General features: G+C 34.1%; 1 protein-coding gene across 8 annotated transcripts in view; it reads right to left on the reverse strand.

Moving 5' to 3' along the window:
• Positions 1-18,575, reverse strand: part of ASCC3 (activating signal cointegrator 1 complex subunit 3) — a 335,684-nt gene that overhangs the window by 56,739 nt on the left and 260,370 nt on the right. For 7 of the 8 annotated variants that reach the window (XM_025444816.3, XM_025444818.3, XM_025444817.3 and 4 more), the window contains 2 exons: positions 17,150-17,261; positions 16,820-16,954 (listed from right to left, as the gene is read on the reverse strand). In XM_025444816.3, the coding sequence (XP_025300601.1) occupies positions 16,820-16,954; positions 17,150-17,261 (247 nt within the window). Of the gene's footprint in view, positions 1-16,255; positions 16,467-16,819; positions 16,955-17,149; positions 17,262-18,575 lie in introns of those variants that run through there. The other variant, XM_049092417.1, reaches the window with a different exon arrangement.

The raw sequence follows: 18,575 nt of genomic DNA on the forward strand, positions 1-18,575 counted from the left end.
ATGCCGTGATGAACATCTGTGTACATGTATCTCAACAACATATTGTTTCCTTAGGATAGATTCTGAGAGATGGAATCACAACATCAGGTAGCAGAAAATTCCTAAGGATTTTTTATTTTTTAATTTGACAGATATTGTCAAATTTCTTTCTAGAAAGACTGGGCCACTGAAAACTCTATTAGTGCTGGAAATATCACAACCCACAACCCATTATGAGTAATATCCCTTTTGAATTTCCAACAATTTAATAGATTAAAAAATTGCTAATTTTTGTTCCAATTCATATTTCTTTGATCACTGAGAGGGTTGAAGGATGTTTTAAATATCTATTAAAATGAATTTCTTCTTCTGTAAATTATTTAATGCCCTCTTTTCACTTTATCATTGGAACTATGGTTTTCTTTTTCAATTTTTTAATTAAAAAATTAAAATATATTACTCTTTTTGTCGATCAGAATTGTAACAAATACTAATACTTCAAACATTTATACATTTATGTAGGCAAATCAATCCATTTCCTTTTGTAATTTCTGTAATTCCTTTATGCTTTTTGTGTTTCTTCCCCTGTATGTCTTTGAAATTTTAACATTATTTTTGGCTTTGATCCTTAATTTGACTGAAATTTATTCTAATATATGCCATGAAATTAGAATCTAACTTGAATATATTTCCAAAACGTTATACAATTTGCTCAACAATACTTGTTGAATAAATCATCCCTTCACCAATGATTTTACGATTTTTTTTTTAATTTGGTCAGAGCTTTACACAAATAAGTGAGTCTTGACCAATGTGTGAAAACTACCCTGGCCTAGGTGGTGAAGGAGGTATTCCTGGCACATGGACTAGCATGAGCTCCATGGAGGAGCAAAAGGGGAAGAGCAGTTGAAGACTGGAGGCTATTCTAACTCCAACCTACACTGTAGCCAGACTCAGAACAATCTTGTAAAGCATAATAATGAACCTGCATTTATCTTGTAATTTTCATCTTTCAAGTAAAAGAGGTTAATGGTATTTGTCATATGTAGATATGATTTATGTAAATTATAATCTATCAACTACTAGTGCTTGTTATATCAAAATATTAATGAAAACAACAATAACAGATATGAATGACTATATCATATGATAGGCAATGTGTTGAGGCTTTACACACATTATTTTATTTATTCTTCTTTATTTTATAGAGGAGCATCAAACTTGGACAGATTAACTAACCCAAGATCACATATTTAGAAAATAGTGGAGTCATGTGTGACTCTGAAGCCCATGTTCTAAATAACCAAGAGTTTCATTGTACTCTAGACATACTAGCACAATTTATATTTTCAAATAGTTAATATCAAACTATAATTAATTACTTCTTAGACACAGGGCTATTCCCTTCCTAAAGGCAGGGACCATATCTTAATTATCACTGTCCTCTTTACCTAACACGGTAGGTGCTAAATAAATACTTGCTGGAACTACTGAAGATCTGTGTTTAAGAATATCTGTAGGATAGTAACAGATAAAGAATATATAAGCTTCCAAGAAGAGAAAATGAAGGACAAGAGTAAATGTAACCAGTAAGGGAGGCAAAGAAGAAACTGCAGAAAAGGGAAGAAGAGATTTAAAAAATGCAGAGTAATAGAAAGAATGGACATTTATTTCCTCACTAGAAAAAAATGTAGTAGTGCTTTGTGTATTTATATATCAAAAATGTTTACTTTTGATAACCTGTATTTTGGAAATACCTGGACTTTAAATATGATTCTCCTGCCTCAAATATCAGATTAAATAATGTAATATTTGCCTACTTATTCAGGAAGAGAAACTATTAAATATCATAGCCCATTTTAGAGTTGGCATTACTAATGAACTAGATTAAATTGACCAGAGCTTTAACTGCAATTGAATGAAGAGAATTTTTCCAGATGAATATATGCCCAATAATATGACCAATTTGATTTGCCTGATTTTTCTCTCAGTCAGGATCCCAATGGCTTCCTGGCTGTTTTACAGCTTTCTGCTTAGTCCCAAAAGAAAGAACATTTTTCTTATTAATATAGCTTCCTCACAGATTTCAAGCCCAAGTTTCTAATTCAAAGAAGTGCTAATCCATTTGCAAAGCATCTTAGTGAAGGAGTAATCACCCAGCCATAATCACTATTACAAGTCATAATTACTTTATGAATTCTTTTAATTACTAAGTGGTTTTTAACAACTATAAATAGATGAACACTCTTAGCAACACAGACCTTGGTCTGGAAGCCGGGGTAATGTCTCATTAAAGAATTCTAGTGCTTTTTTTATTTGGAAGTAGGATGATGTGGCAGTGGGGAATCATTACTTTTACAGAATTTGTCACTCCCCTGTGGTACACTAAAACCCAAAGCCACGGCCTTCTAGTAAAATATTAACCTGGAGAAAAAGGAAGAGGGACCAAGGGAGTAGGGGAGTAGGGGCAAGAGCAAACTCAGAAAATGACACTGCCATCAAGGAAACCAACATCTCACAAATGAAGTTACCATATGTTCTTTTAAATAAGCAAAGATAAAACTAACTATATGGTAGATTAAGGGCAAAGCTGTACCCAGGATCATAAGAGAAATAAGACTCTGTATTCTTCTTTATTCCTCTAAATATGAATAACAAAATAAAAGGTTCCTTAGTGAATCCAGTAAGGCCAGCCCTTCTGATAGAGAGAGACCAAGTGTTCTGAACCCTTAAAACATGTAAAGGTATCTAGAGTATGACAGTTTTGAATGCAAAACAAAAGCAAAACAAAAACAAGTAAGAATCATAAACTAAAACATAGCACCAAACGAAAAAAAAAATCTACCTGGATCAAGGTCAGATATGTTTGAACATGTATCTTTTACCTTATTAGATCTTCACAGCAATGCTGTGATGGTAAGTAGGGCAGGTATGTTTGCACATTTTTTAATGAATGAGGAAACTGAGGTTAAGGGATTAAATGACCTGCCACTTACACAAAGAGGTTAAAATGGCCATGCTGAGATTTGAACCCATGTTTCCTAAATGCGAATGCCATATTCACTCTACCACACTATGGCTCCTTAGTCTATTAATGGCCTTTGCCCACATTCACAGGTCTTACCTCACCTCCTCAATTTCAGCTGATGACCTTGCTTCTTAGTTTAAAAAAAATTAAAGCAAACACAAATGGATTTCCTCATTATCCTACCACCTACTAACCTCCTTGCATCTATACTTCAATACTCTATCTTTTCTCTTGTTACAATGGATTAATTTGCTCTACCTAAGGCCAATTTTTCCACTTATGGGTTGATTCCTAGTTCCCTTTTGTCTTCTTAAGAATTTTGCTCTTTCTTGTAACTTTTTTTTTTACATCACTATAAGATCATTTTTATCTACACATAAATATACTATTTCTTAAATTTAAAAAAAGGATATTGATTTTTATATACTCCCCCCCAGCTCCAGGTAAGAATTAGCTATATTACTATTATCCCTACTTCCTTAAATTTTTTTATTTTAAAGATTTTATTTATTCATGAGAGACACACACACAGAGAGAGAGAGAGAGAGAGGCAGAGACACAGGCAGACAGAGAGGCAGGCTCCACACAAGGAGCCTGACGTGGGACTTGATCCCAGGACTCCAGGACCACGCCGAAGGCAGGCACCAAACCGCTGAGCCATCCAGGGATCCCCTATCCCTACTTTCTTAAAACTCAGTCTCTCTTAAGTCCTTTCAAATAAAATAAGGATCTTGTCTTCTATTACTCTGCTGAAACTACTCATTAAAGACATCTAGGATCTTAATCTTATCAAGTCAAATGAGCAATCTTAGCTTTCATCCTCTCTGAATCAACAATCTTTAACTCAATTAATCACCATCCCCTTCTTGAGATATTCTTCCCCCCATGGCTTCCAGGGCAGTACATTCTCCTGGAAGTTTTCCTTCCACTTGTCATCTCTCATTCTCAGTTTTCTTTGCTGACACAACTTCTCCTCTTTCTCCTCAACCTCAACATGCTAAGTTCCCAAAGCTCAATCCTCAGACCTCTTTTCTTTTTTGTTTTTAATTTTAATTCTAGTATAGTTAACATACAGTGTTGTTTTCAGTTTCGTGCATACAGTACACTGATTCAACACTTTCCTACATCATCCTGGTGCTCATCACAAGTGTACTCCTTCATTCCCATCACCTATTTCACCCATCCCTCTACCCACCTGCCTTCGTCAGTTTGTCCTCGATAGTTAAAGAGACTATTTCTTGGTGTCTCTTTTTTCCCCTTTGTTTTGTTTCTTAAATTTCACATGACTGAGATCATATGGTATTTGTTTTTCTCTGCTATTGACTTATTTTACTTAGTATTATACTCTCTAGCTCCACAGACTTCTTTTCAATACCCATTCTACCCGGATAATCTCAACCAACCACATGACTGAAATTTTGAATCCCATCCATATGCCAATTACCAGTGCCCCCAAATAAACACAGATTCTGCTTAGTCTTCTTCACCTCAGTAAATGGTATTCTCTTCATCAAGTTGTTTAGGACAAAAACCTAGTATTGTCTTTATTTCTTCTGTTTACTTATAATTAATCCATCAATTCCTGTTGGTTCTATCTTCAAAACATACCGAATATAACTACTACTCATCATTTCAACTTCTGGCCATTGTATCCAAGCCATTTTCTCTCATCTTGACTTTTTGTAACAATCATTTCTCTATTAAGGAACTAGAGAGGTCTTTTCAGAACAAATAATATCACATCACTCTTTTGATCAAAACTCCTCCAGTGGCTTCACTGAACACTTAGGACAAAATCCAAACTCCCTAGCAAGACTACAGATGACCTAGCCCCTGTATACCAGCTCCCAAAGCCTGTTCTGCTCTAGCCACACTGGCTTCCCTGCTATTCTTTGAACCTGATAAGTAATTCCTACTTCATGGCCTTTGCATATGCTTTTCCTTCTGCCCAGACTTTCTTCCCAGAGGCTTTCTCATGAGTTGGTCCTTCATGTCTCTCAGTTCTCTGTTCAGATATCTCTGCAGAAAAGTTTTAACTGTCCTAACTAGAACAGTCTCCTCTACTTACCTGTAGACATTTGCCTGGTTTTAAAAAATTCTTATTTATATCCACTTTGTTATATTACATGTTTATTTACTTGTTTGTTTACCAGCCCCACTATGAATATAAGGTCCATGAATACTGGAACTTCATTAGCCTAGTCTGCTGCTATATTCTCTGTGCCTGAAGCACAGTCTGTATGTAATAAATATTATATAATAATTTTATATAAGTATTTAATTAAATATAAAAATATTTATATAATTACACTATTATATAAAATATATAAATACATATTATATAAATATAAAAATATATATTTATTTAATAAACCAGGGAGATGGTAACATATAATGACTTATTTTTAAATACATATTAAGATACACCTTAATTTGAATTTTTTACAATAGAGAATTTACCAAAGTTTGATCCTAAACTGTATTAACAGTTTTTAAAAATATATATATTTTTAGGCACATAGGGGATTCTATTGTTTTTCTACATTATTACATAAAAAGAAAAAGCCTGGCATATTAGTTAATCTAAAAGGCTATTATGTCCCTTAGTAGCAAGTCTGTCTATAATTATTTTTCCTTATAAAATTCTATGTTTCTAAAATAATGTAATATTGTAGACTCCACTTATACCACCTGGGGGTAGGAAATGAAATTAGGATGTTTAGTTTTTCTTTTGCTCTGTTATATAGAAGTGATGCAGAAATACATTGAGTTGGCTTTAAGTATTGGGAATAATCACACTTTAATTTACCTACTTGGTAGTTCTGTGAGAGTAAAAGGCAGGATGATAGATTTTTAGCTTAAACAATGTTTTGGCATTATATGTACTGGGAATATATTTAGGACAGGAACCATGACATGAGCCTTTTGGAACATTTCTGATCACCATTACTAACTAAGAAGGAGCTACCACTGATTTCTGAACTGTTCAATTTGCTGGACCAATAGGACCCTAACAATAATTTTAGAACACTTAACTTTATTGGGATAAAATTAGAAACATTTTCAGCAGAAACCAATTTCTGGCATACAACAACTACATTTTAAAATATTTTACCCAATGTTAAAGTTTCCTTTTATTTTCCACTCATTTTTAAAGTTTAAACAATGCTCTACTTACTCATAGAGTGAAGTGACAAATGGCTACAATTTAGGGAAGAGATTTTATTTCAGCAGTATCATAATCTTTGATGTTATTTTTATTTCCCCAATATGACTGAATGTGTATCAATAGTTCTTTTCTTTTAATTAAAAATAGATTTATTTATTTTGGAGAGAGGGAGAGCACATGTACATATGGGGAGGGGCAGAGAGAGAGGGAGAGAGAAAAAGTCTCAAGCAGAATCCTATGCTGAGTGTGGAACTTATTACCTGAGTCAAAATCAAGAGTTGGATGCTTAACCCACTGAGCCACCAGGTCCTCCTATATTGGCGATTCTAAATAGCTATGAAATCTGATGTCATTAAGATAAGCAGAGATATCAATGATAAATTATTTTCAAAACTAAATTGATGATTTCCTTTTCCAAATGATTCATGATAAGGTGTTTGCTGAAAAGTAAACCACCCTGGAGTTTAATAAACATAATTTATATGACACCATTTAGATTATACTTGTAATTAATAAATGTCTAAATGTAGACTCCCTCTGCAAATACTTATATGACCCCTGTAACTTACATGCCTCTTTCCCATAGGGCAGGCTGGTAACTCTTGACTTTTGGGGAGAACAATGCCTGCAACTCTTCTGCTCTGAACGCCATTAGTAGGACTGAATGCTTCTAATGCAGAGACAAAGCAATAGCCAAGAGACATGTATTCAGCACAAGACTATCCCTTGTTTTTATTAGCATCTTTGGGCTCTAGGACAAATCTCCTTAAAAGATATGGGTGTTCTATTTCCTTGGTATTCCCCAAAGTACGCTGAGTATTGGATAGAACACTTAGCAAATCTTATAAATGTTGACAAGCCAAAAATATTTTTTATAGATAGCTTAGCCTGAGAAGGTTAATGGTATATTTTATGTACCTTGTGCTTTGTAAGTTTAAATAAAAGGGCAAAATAAGATGCAAGAAGAGCAAAAGGAAGAGTATAAAATGGTAAAGGGAGAAAAGGTATTTAAAAGGTTGCTGGGAAATATGAATTCTAATTCCAACTTTGCCCTTTCCCTGAGAGTTGAGTTTTTAATATTATTTTTCCATATAGATTGTATCATCTTTGGAAAAAATGAGTCTTTGTTCTTTGAAAAAAATGAGAAAGTTAAACTAGGTGATAAGGAAATATCAAAGCTATTCATATTTTGGTATTTAAAATCATTTCATAACTAACACTCTACTTAGTCACAGACCATTAGAATCCTAATAATTGCCAGTTGTCTTTCTGTGGCACATTATTCAGGAAGCCAAAAAAAATAAAAAATAAAAAATAAAAAATTTAAACAGAACAAATTTCAGGTAACATCACAAATACGTTTTATGCTTATCAGAACATATCAGCTTAAAAATCTTGACATAATCTATTAAAGCACAACAGATACATCTGAGACCAAGGTCTTTTGCCAGGAAAATATTTCACTTTTCTCTGGGCTGAAGAGAGCTCATATGTACAGAAAGCTAGGAGGAAGCTGAGAAATATTGGAGAAGAGGGAAAGTCTCAAGGGAAAGAGACCAAGAGAAGTAGAAAGATAACTTTTTTTCAAGACATTTGCCATCTGTGCCTCTCTAAAAGATGCCAGGCAGCTCCCCAGCCTGAGGGTTAGGGAAGCTCTTCTCACAAACCCTGGAAGATATCCCATTAGGTTTCCCCACCAGGAAGATAAAGAGTAGCAGATGGGATCCTGCAATTGTCAGGAGGTTATTTGGAAATGGAAGGCCATGAGGTTGGTGGTGTTCACTGTTACTCAGTTAACCTCTCCTTCCTTTCATTCTTCCTTTAATGAACTCTTTAATTTTCCATGCTGGGTCCCCTACTGATGCTATTCGTATCTGGCTTGTCCTTTTTATTTGTTTTGTTTTAAATTTGTCTCTTTTTAAAACAAATTTGCTTATTCTTCCAATCTCATGTTTGAGAAAGATATATTTGCAATTTTCTATCAAAAGATTTGTAGTTATGCCCAAACAGGACAAAATTCAACCATTAGAAATGCTCTATTATTGAAAATGTTCTATATATGGGCAGAGCAAAGAATCTGTATGCTTTTAAAGAAAGCAGTACAGAGAACTGCCAAACCTGGAAATTTATTGATATATAAAAATCTTATTGCTCTGGTACTTTTCTAAATTTGGAATGGTTCTATTTTATATTAACATATGAAACCCATACTTTTAGTCAATATCCAAGGCTTTGTGAAAAAATAAGAATTTCACAACTTTTCAGATTGGATATTTGATATATAATCTCATGTTTCTGTGTAGCCACAAAAACCATAACAACTGAGTATATCTTTTTAAAAAATTTATTGAAGATTCTAGAGACAGAATACATTTGGGACATATTCTGTTTTCTTTCAAAGCTATTAGTACTATAGCAAGCATATTCGTAAATCTGTTCAAATAAATTTTCCCTAACTTTGAAATCTTTTCATTTCTATTATGGTTTTAAAATAGGTTACCTTCTAAAAGTTCACTGAACATATCAAATCATGATCCTTGTTTGCCATGATGGCAGGCACTTTCTACTCTAGACTTGGGCTTTCAGTGCCAACATCATTAAGAGATTCTTTAAATTACTTTTTAAATGTCCTTTTCCCTCAGGATTTTCACTTATATCTAATTAGACTACTTACTCCATGCCATGTAATCCCTGTTGCCAAAACTGCTAAATGCTTCAATAAGTAGGAGGAGGGCATCAATGGAGCAAGACAGATGTAATGTCACTGGTTAACAATAGAAGTGTGAAGCAGCTGCCTTAATTATGAAGCTTATTAATTCGTGGTGTTAAAAGAAAACTTGGCAAGAGTTCTTATAAGATATCTAAACTTTCCAAATAGCATCATATCATTTAAAACTTAAAATATGTTTTCAATAAGAAATATTGAAATAATTCTGTCACAGTACTTAACATCTGCATTTAACACATATAATTCTAAGTTGTAAGACCACACATAATTTTAAAAGTAATTCTGCTTCTTAATTGACTTTTTAAAAGTATATACTTTTAAAAGCATTATAATTTCATGATTTAAAAATTTTTTACAGCTGGAATTAAAACACTGGATAAGGATAAACTGTGTCACAGAGAGGAAGTAAGTAAGGTATAGAGAAAGAATTCTAAAGAACTACCTCTTTATGGTACCTGGAAAAACTTAACCTCATTAAATTTCAATTTCATGATCTGTATATTAATGTTTACCATGAAGCACTGTTTGATGATTACAAATTATGTAGAATGTGTGGCATGTAGTAGGTACTTAATTAAGGATAGTATTATTTTTTAATGGATGTACTGGAAAGACAAAATTTAAATAAATGAATTGCTATTATAGAATAAGATTAGTGAAAAGAAACAGTCTCAGTACAACTAGAATAGAGTATTTAACTATCATTTAAAGACAAGACATTTGAAAACATGAGCTAAAAATAGTTGAGTTTCTTAGGAAAATGAGTGACTAGAAATGGAAGTCTCAAAAGAGGTGTTACTAAAAAAAAAAATTAGTGGAAGTGTATTTTCTTTTTCAGTGTTGACCAAAATTAAGATTTAATGGAGTAATTACCAATAAGAATTAGTACCTGGAAGTTTAACACAATGCCATGTTTAAAAAAACAAAGCTCCTCATGTTATTTGGAATAATGAAAATATTCCAAGAGAAAATCATGTAAATGCCACACAGGTCTAATCTTAATCCCCACTTTCCCTGGTCTGTAAAGGAATGATCACCATATGTCCCAGCAAATATGACAGGCACAGTTCCACCTTGTCTTGCAGTTCCTCAGTAGTTTTATCATGCATAAATTGCTTCCAGCCCTATTTGAATCTATGTATTTTTGGCATATGTGTGCCACACTCACTCTCTCACATGTTTTTGTCAGTAATGTTCACTATTCTATCTCCTGCCCCTACAGAGAACCTCACACATTATAGGTAAAAAACAAATATTTTTTTTTACAAGAATCAGTACATGGTCTGTGGGTAGAAATACAGTGGACAGAATTTAATATAGACCAATGTAGAGAGCAACATACGAAGAATAAATATAAATTATGTGTTTTATATATACTTAAGATATTTCTTTTTCTTTTTAAAAAGATATTTCTCTTTTTCTTTTAATGATTTTATTTATTTGTTTAAGAGAGAGAAAGCACATACAAGCGGGGGTATGTAGGAAGGGGCATAGGGAGAGGGAGAAGCAGACTCTGCTGAACAGGGAGCCAGACTCTGGGGTTTGATACCAGGACCCTGGGATCATGACCTGAGCTGAAGGCAGATGCTTAACTGACTGAGCCACCCAGGTGCCCCAAGATATTTATTTCTTAAGACTCAGAAATTTCCTGTTTATATTGTCAATATAATACCATTCTGTAAAATACCAGTTGGACCTCAACCATTCTATTGATGGAAAAAAAAGAACAGAATTCAGAAGATAGGGTATAAATGACTTAATGCATTTTTTTTTTAAATCAAATCTGACAATCTTCTATGAACACTGGAAGAGGGAGGTCTGCAGTGCCAAAAACACTGTATAGGGAAGCATGTCATGAACTAATCTGATTAAAAAGTTTCTGTTATTTTTGAAAGAAAATATACTTTCTGGTAAATATTATAAAGGCAATAAAGTTGCATCCTTACTTAAAAAGAAATTCAGAAAAGTTGGTAGTGATATACAAAATGACCAAAAGTAGGAATTCCAATTTTAATTAAATAAAGGAAAAACAACTGTATAGCTGACTTTGGGATTCAAAATACGTATCTTCTCTAAAGGAAAAAAGGTCTAAAAACAGTTATCAATTATCAGTTATGAATACATAAAATCAATCATTTGAGACTATGTTTGATGTTAAATGCAGAGAAATAATACCGTGTATGTATTTTTATGTATTTTTGTATGTATTTATGTATTTTTATTTTTTTTAATTTTTTAATAATAAATTTATTTTTTATTGGTGTTCAATTTGTATTTATGTATTTTTAAATGCCTGGTGAAACTGAGTCAATGTCTTAATATTCTTTTTTCTTTCTATGGTTGATTACCTCCTAGTTTTTTCTCCTCTGTGCCAAGTAAAATCAATCACACTGCAACATAGAGAACCAAGAAAATCTTAATGAACATACTTTTTACATTATCATTAATTCCAAAGGAAGCAAAACAAAAAAAATTCATTATGTAGCTTAAGAAAGTGAGAAAACTTCATTCACTGCCAAAACTTAACTGATGGAAGTATTAGAGTAAGTTCACAGTAATACTCAAGAGAACAGAGGCTTTTCAGTTGTGATCTCAGGAATACTAAAAATTCTTTTCAAAAATAATATATTAATAAAAAAGTTTAAAGATGACTTTAAAAACATCATTGACTGGGCAGCCAGGGTGGCTCAGTGGTTTAGCGCTGCCTTCAGCCCAGGGTGTGATCCTGGAGACCCAGGATCCGTCCCACATCGGGCTCCCTGCATGGAGCCTGCTTCTCCCTCTGCCTGTGTCTCTGCCTCTCTCTCTCTCTGTGTCTCTCATGAATAAATAAATAAAATCATAAAAAAAAATCATTGACTATCTTTATAAAAGGAGATGCTTAAAAAAAAATAAATAAAAGGAGATGCTTATTGGCAAATTGAATTTAAATAAAGTATTTAAAAAATATCAAAAACAAAACAAAAAAGGAGATGCTGGCAGTGAATAAGTTCTAATACTGAATTTTTCAAAAGTATAATGTGATATTATTAAGCACTATAGTAACAAAAACAATGATAACGAAAATAGGCCTTTGACACTTAAGGACTCCTACTACTTTTCTTTGCCCTGTTGTGTTTATCATCCCGTGCTCCATAGCTCCTGTCTGGCTGCTTTTTTTCTCCTTGTTTCAAAACAAGGAGATTAATACGTATTTTTGGAGGTGAGAGTAAAGATAACTTGGCTATGTGAGTCATTTAGGAATCTTTAGTGTGGTAACAGAAAACAGTAAAAAAATACTTTTCAGCAAAAGAATGAATTCTAGAAATTGCACTGTAATTACTTCAAATACAATCTTGCTTTATTATTTAATACTTCTTTGTTAGTGACACATGTTCCCTAGGGAATGGAAAGTGATTCCTACACAAGACATGAACAAGACAGTGGTTCCTGCAGATCTCCTTATCAATGGGAGTCCTATAGTTCTAATGCCCCAGCATTTTCAATCAAAACTGATATAGTACAGACTTAGATGCTATCGAGCACAGGCTGAATTTCCTGGACTAAATGCCATAAGACAAGAAGATTATGTCATTGTTGCTATGGAAATTATTAAGGGGTACTCCAAACGATATTTATACAAATATGCTACTGAGTTTATCTTACATTTTTGCAGATGATTTGTTTTGTTTAGTTATCACAAGAATTGACTTTATTTTAATAAAAATTAAATGAGATCATTGTATCTGGTTTTAGGGTAATGGTAGAGAGAAACTGGCTGCTGAAAGGATGGGGACAGGTCTCATGTTCTGATCAATGCCTTTTCAGAAGACAAAGAGAGTTTAATTCTCTCGGTATTAGGTATATTTTTGGGTCTTTTTTAGTGCAATGGAGGGGTATACTGAGTGGAATAGGCATATGATTTTCATAAACATTTACAATGTGCATTGTCTTCTTTTTTTTTTCAAGGATTGGAAGAAGAAATATTACTAAAATGTCTACACGACCCAAAGCAATCTACACATTTAATGTAATCCCTATCAAAACAGCAACAGTTTTGTGAGGGGGATGGATTTGTATATTAAGAGCAGCGCTGGGACACCTGGGGGGCTCAGCAGTTGAGCATCTGCCTTCGGCTCAGGGTGTGATCCTGGGGTCCTGGGATGTAGTCCCACATCGGGCTCCCTGTGAGGACCCTGCTTCTCCCTCTGCCTATGTCTCTGCCTGTCTCTCTGTGTCTCATGAATAAATAAATAAAATATTAAAAAAAAATTGCACCAGTTTTTTTCACAGAGCTAAAACAATCTTAAAATTTGTGTGGAACCACAAAAGATCTCAAATAGCCAAAGCAATCTTGAAAAAGAAAAGCAAAGCTGGAAGCATCACAGTTCTAGACTTTAAGCTCTACTACAAAGCTGTAGTCATCAAGACAGTATAGTACTGGCACAAAGACACATAGATCAATGGAACAGAACAGAAAACTTGGAAATGGACCCACAATATACGATCAATTATTCTTTGACAAAGCAGGAAAGAATATCCGATGGAAAAAAGATGGTCCCTTCAACAAAGCACGTTAGGAAAACTGGTTACCCACATGCAGAAAATGAAACTGGGCCATATTTTTTAATGCCATATACAAAAATAAATAAAAAATGGATGGAAAAAAACCTAAATACAAGGCAGGAAACCATAAAAATTCTAGAGGAGAACACAAGCAGCAACCTCTCTGACATCAGCCATAGCAACTTCTTATTAGACACATCTCTGGAGGTAAGGGGAACAAAAGCAAAAATGAACTACTGGGACTCATCAGGATGAAAAGCTTCTGTACAGCAAAGGAAAAATCAACAAAACTAAAAGGCAACGTATGGAATGGGAGAAGATATTTGCAAATGACATTTCTGATAAAGGGTTAGCATCTAAAATGTGCATCCAGTCTTACCACGTACCTCCCACCTCACTATCTTCCATCTGTGTGTGTGTGTGTGTGTGTGTGTGTGTGTGTGAGAGACAAGAGAGGCAGCACGGGACAGGGGCTAAGAACTTATACGTGCAAGATAAAAAGCTTCTGTACAGCAAAAGAAATGGTCAACAAAACTAAAGGACAACCTACAGAATGGGAGAAGATATATTGCAAATGACATATCAGATGAAGGGCTAGTATGCAAGATCTATAAAGAACTTATTAAACTCAACAGCAAAGAAACAAACAATCCAATCATGAAATGGGCAAAAGACATGAACAGAAATTTCACCAAAGAAGACACTGACTCGGACAACAAGCACATGAGAAAATGTCTACATCGCTTGCTATCAGGGAAATACAAATCAAAACCACAATACCACCTCACCTCAGTGAGAATGGTGAAAATTAACAAGACAGGAAACAACAAATGCTGGTGAGGATGTGGAGAAAGGGGAACCCTCTTGCACTGTTGGTGGGAGTGTGAACTGGTGCAGCCACTCTGGAAAACTGTGTGGAGGGTCCTCAAAGAGTTAAAAATAGAACTGTCCTATGACCCAGTAATTGCACTGCTGGGGATTTACCCCAAAGATACAGATGCAGTGAAACGCCATATCACCTGCACCCCAATGTTTATAGCAGCAATGTCCACAATAGCCAAACTGTGGAAGGAGCCTCGGTGTCCATCGAAAGATGAATGGATAAAGAAGATGTGGTCTATGTATACAATGGACTATTACTCAGCCATTAGAAACGACAAATACCCACCATTTGCTTCCACGTGGATGGAACTGGAGGGTATTATGCTGAGTGAAGTAAGTCAACTGGAGAAGGACAAACATTATATGGTCTCATTCATTCGGGAATATAAAAAATAGTGAAAGGGAGGGAATAAAGGGGAACGGAGAGAAAATGAGTGGGAAATATCAGAGAGGGTGACAAACATCAGAGACTCCCAACTCTGGGAACGAACAAGGGGTTCGTTGTAGGGGGTAGGGGTAGGGGAGGCGGGCGGGGGGTTGGGGTGACTGGGTGACAGGCACTGAAGGGGCACTTGACGGGATGAGCACTGGGTGTTATGCTATATGTTGGCAAATTGAACTCCAATAAAAAATATACAAAAAAAAAAAAAAAGAACTCATACTTGGCTGCTAGACTGCAAAGCATTCACTTACTGTGCAACCTTAGAGACATTAGTTAACCTGTAAAGTGGGAATAATAATGGGATGTTATCAATATAAAATGAATGGTTATTGTTAGGATTAAATGAATTTATTGATGTAAAGTTCCTAGAATAGTGCTTTAGCACATAAAAAGTGCTCAAAGGTGTTAGTTAATATTATTACATGTGTTTCCAAGGTAGGCATATACTTTTAAATATGAGATTAGATAAATACATCAAGGGAGGAGAATATGAAAGGAAAATTATATTCTTAAATCTAACAGATATTAGTTTAAGATACTTGCCCAAATTAATTAACCATTATTTTCCTGTCTTCCATCCAGACAAATCATGTTTTTATGAATCTCCAACTAGGAAATAATAAAAACCTCATTCTTAGCGATCTAAAAGCAATTCTTATTTTTTATACTCATTTCAGAAATGAATTTTTACTTTTATAAAAAAATTTTGATAGCTGCCTCATATACTTCATTCTGTACTCTTTTCTAGAGAGCAAACAACAGAAAACTGATGAATATAGGATTCATCCATCTATCAATTCATTAATAAATTATTTTCTGACTCACTGCATTGTAGTTGGCTCTAGGCTGCACTCAAAATTTACACACCAGTTTCTCAAAGGAAGAACACTGAAAAATTGGAAACTGTGAATGAGGTATTGAAGCCTATTGAGAATGATAAACAAAAGAGGTAAGAAAAAAGCTAATAAGTAAGTGAACTACCTCAGAATCAGTGGACATATAAGAGAAGGACCTTAGAGATATTTATAGTCCAATGGTTCTTAACTCTTTAAAAATAACATCAATGTAGCTGAGGTGTAAGATAATATATAGTATTCATTTATAACATATGCCTTGACTAATGCACTAGCAAAGTTTTGTGGGAAATTATATTTAAACTCAACAAAGACAAAAATGCACATACAGTATGCTGAGAGGGAGATGAAGAAAATACTTCTAATAGTAATTTTAACTTCAATAGAAAATTTAGTTCTAAGCTTCTTGGCCAAAAACCAAAACTAAACAATATATAGTTTTTTTTGGCCATGGGATAAATCTGGTTGTGTTGTTATTTTGGAAAGGGGAAAGGAGAGAGAGTTGAACAGTTTTTTTGGCATTAGTTAATTCTAAGAGAACTTAAGTAAAGTCCTTATGTAAAGGAACTTCAGGAACATTATGGATTCAACAAGACTGACTCAAAAGAAGCAATAAGGAAAGCTTTCTTTTTTTAAAGATTATTTTTTTAAAATTTTTATTTATTTATGATAGTCATACAGAGAGAGAGAGAGAGAGAGAGGCAGAGACACAGGCAGAGGGAGAAGCAGGCTCCATGCACCGGGAGCCCGACGTGGGATTCGATCCCGGGTCTCCAGGATCGTGACCTGGGCCAAAGGCAGGTGCCAAACCGCTGCGCCACTCGGGGATCCCAGGAAAGCTTTCAATTATAATTCATAGAAGTTATTATATTGAAGTATAGGGAGATCATCTGGCTGCTAAGGCTAGCGCAGTTTATACCTATTATCCTGTCTTACATATTAATAGTGACCCATTCCATTCTCAGAAGTATCCAAGTTTGGATAATAAATTATGTGGGAAACATGGTCCAAATATGTTGTTCTGTAGTGATCTTGTTTAACAGAGGAAAAGACTTTATGAATAGTTTCTGCCCAATTTCTAGAGGCACTGGCTGGCAGCAATTTAAGACCCAAATTAAAAGAGAAGGTATGAAATATATAAGATATAATCTCTTTATATTAAAAAGCAGTGCAATAATGTCATGAAACTTACACTCAAAATTGAAAGCAATTCTTCGGTACCACATTCAGGTTTCAAACGCTCTTTGAACATTTTAACTGTTTGGTGCTTCAAATAGTAGTAAGAAGCAATTCGGCCATATGTCAGAGGTTCAATGCTCCGATTATCCTATTTCAAAAAGAAAGATAAAATGACAAATAAAAAGTACAATAGAAGCACAGGCATTCATAAAATTAATAGTTCTTATTGCAGGTTACTTTTGCAACAATTTTGTTAAAATTTTTGGTTATCATTAGAACAAAAGCCCTACTGTTAAAAAGCTGGGCAATCTTTTCACTTGGAACGTATATGACTGAGTCATACCTCTCCAATTTCAATACAGTAGGAATGTTCCAATTCAACTAGAGACTTCTCAACCAGACTGGATAGAAATTTGTTCACAGAATCATGGCTCACATCACTCAAATTGTAGTAGCTAGAAAACAAACAAGTTTATTATTTGTTTCAAGATATTTTCTATTAAAATTAGCATTTCAATTTCTTATCATTCTATCTTATCAATTCTTTCTTATCAATATCTTATCATTTCCAGAATTTCAAAGAACAATTACATTTATGGCAAAAAAGTAAAAAAAATGCAACTACCAGTTTCATGTTACAGATCAAAATTCCCATCAACATTTGTTGACACCAATGAACAATGACAATACATTACGAATGTGTTAGATTAAGTAGATAAAATTCAGCATCACATTAAAAAAGATACTAACTTTCCAGTGTTAAAACTGGCATAACTTTACTTTATACACCTACAGCAAACTAAATGTATATACTAGATTTAGAAACAGAAGCATATTAAATATAAACATATAATTCCCTTTTATATACAGAAACCCATCCTCAGTAATTTTGTAAAACTCAAAGAACATTGATGTGGGTAGTAGATAAATTCTTTTAAGGAATTTAGTCATTTATTGTTCTCCAAATGCTTAATAACTACATGTCACCCTAAATATCTGAAGGGACATCATCAAGCTAATAATAAAGCATTGACACATAGGTTCTAGACACAAAAGACACATAGGTTCAGCTCTGTATATTTTGAGTAAAAGGCTGAAGGACATGCAATTCACCTGAATGCTCCTCCTTCTAACTCCAAAACTGTCTTGCCAAATATTTAAGATTGTTAGGGAACAGGTTCGAAGGGTGACAGATTGTCCCTATGTCACGGCAGGTCTCTAATTCTTGGTGGCGAATCCTATACCCTGGTCAGCCTAGAGAATTACACGTCCCATCTCCATCCACATCAAGTAACAGAAGTGTAAAGTGACCTCAGAACAGATCCATCACTGAAACCCTAGCACAAGGGTTGTACCTCTGCACAGGACTAGAAAGGGGATATTCACAGTCTGGGAAGAAAGTGTTAACAATCACAAATGGGAGAGGCCTGAAGGAAACCACAGCCCATCCAGTGTGGTGATTCCTTTTTTCTTTTTTCAAAGAGAAAGATTTGGTGGTAAACATTTATTTAAAATTACAAGTAGGACTTAAAGATGGCACGATATACTTTCAGTAGAAAAGAAGAGAAATGGTTTACTTTTTAATCTTAATCTGCAGAGAAGTTATTGCCTTTCCTGGAAAAGTTCTTGTCACAGACTAAAATAGAGCAATATTTATAAGTGAACAGATAAATAAGTATTGAAACTAGTGCTGTTGTTAATTTAAATGAAATGTACAAACTTTTATCTAACCAGGAATATAAAGTGAAAAAACTAGCATTAGAAACCAT

The sequence above is a fragment of the Canis lupus genome, chromosome 12, assembly GCF_003254725.2.
Source record: "Canis lupus dingo isolate Sandy chromosome 12, ASM325472v2, whole genome shotgun sequence".
In the NCBI taxonomy this organism is placed as follows: domain Eukaryota; kingdom Metazoa; phylum Chordata; class Mammalia; order Carnivora; family Canidae; genus Canis; species Canis lupus.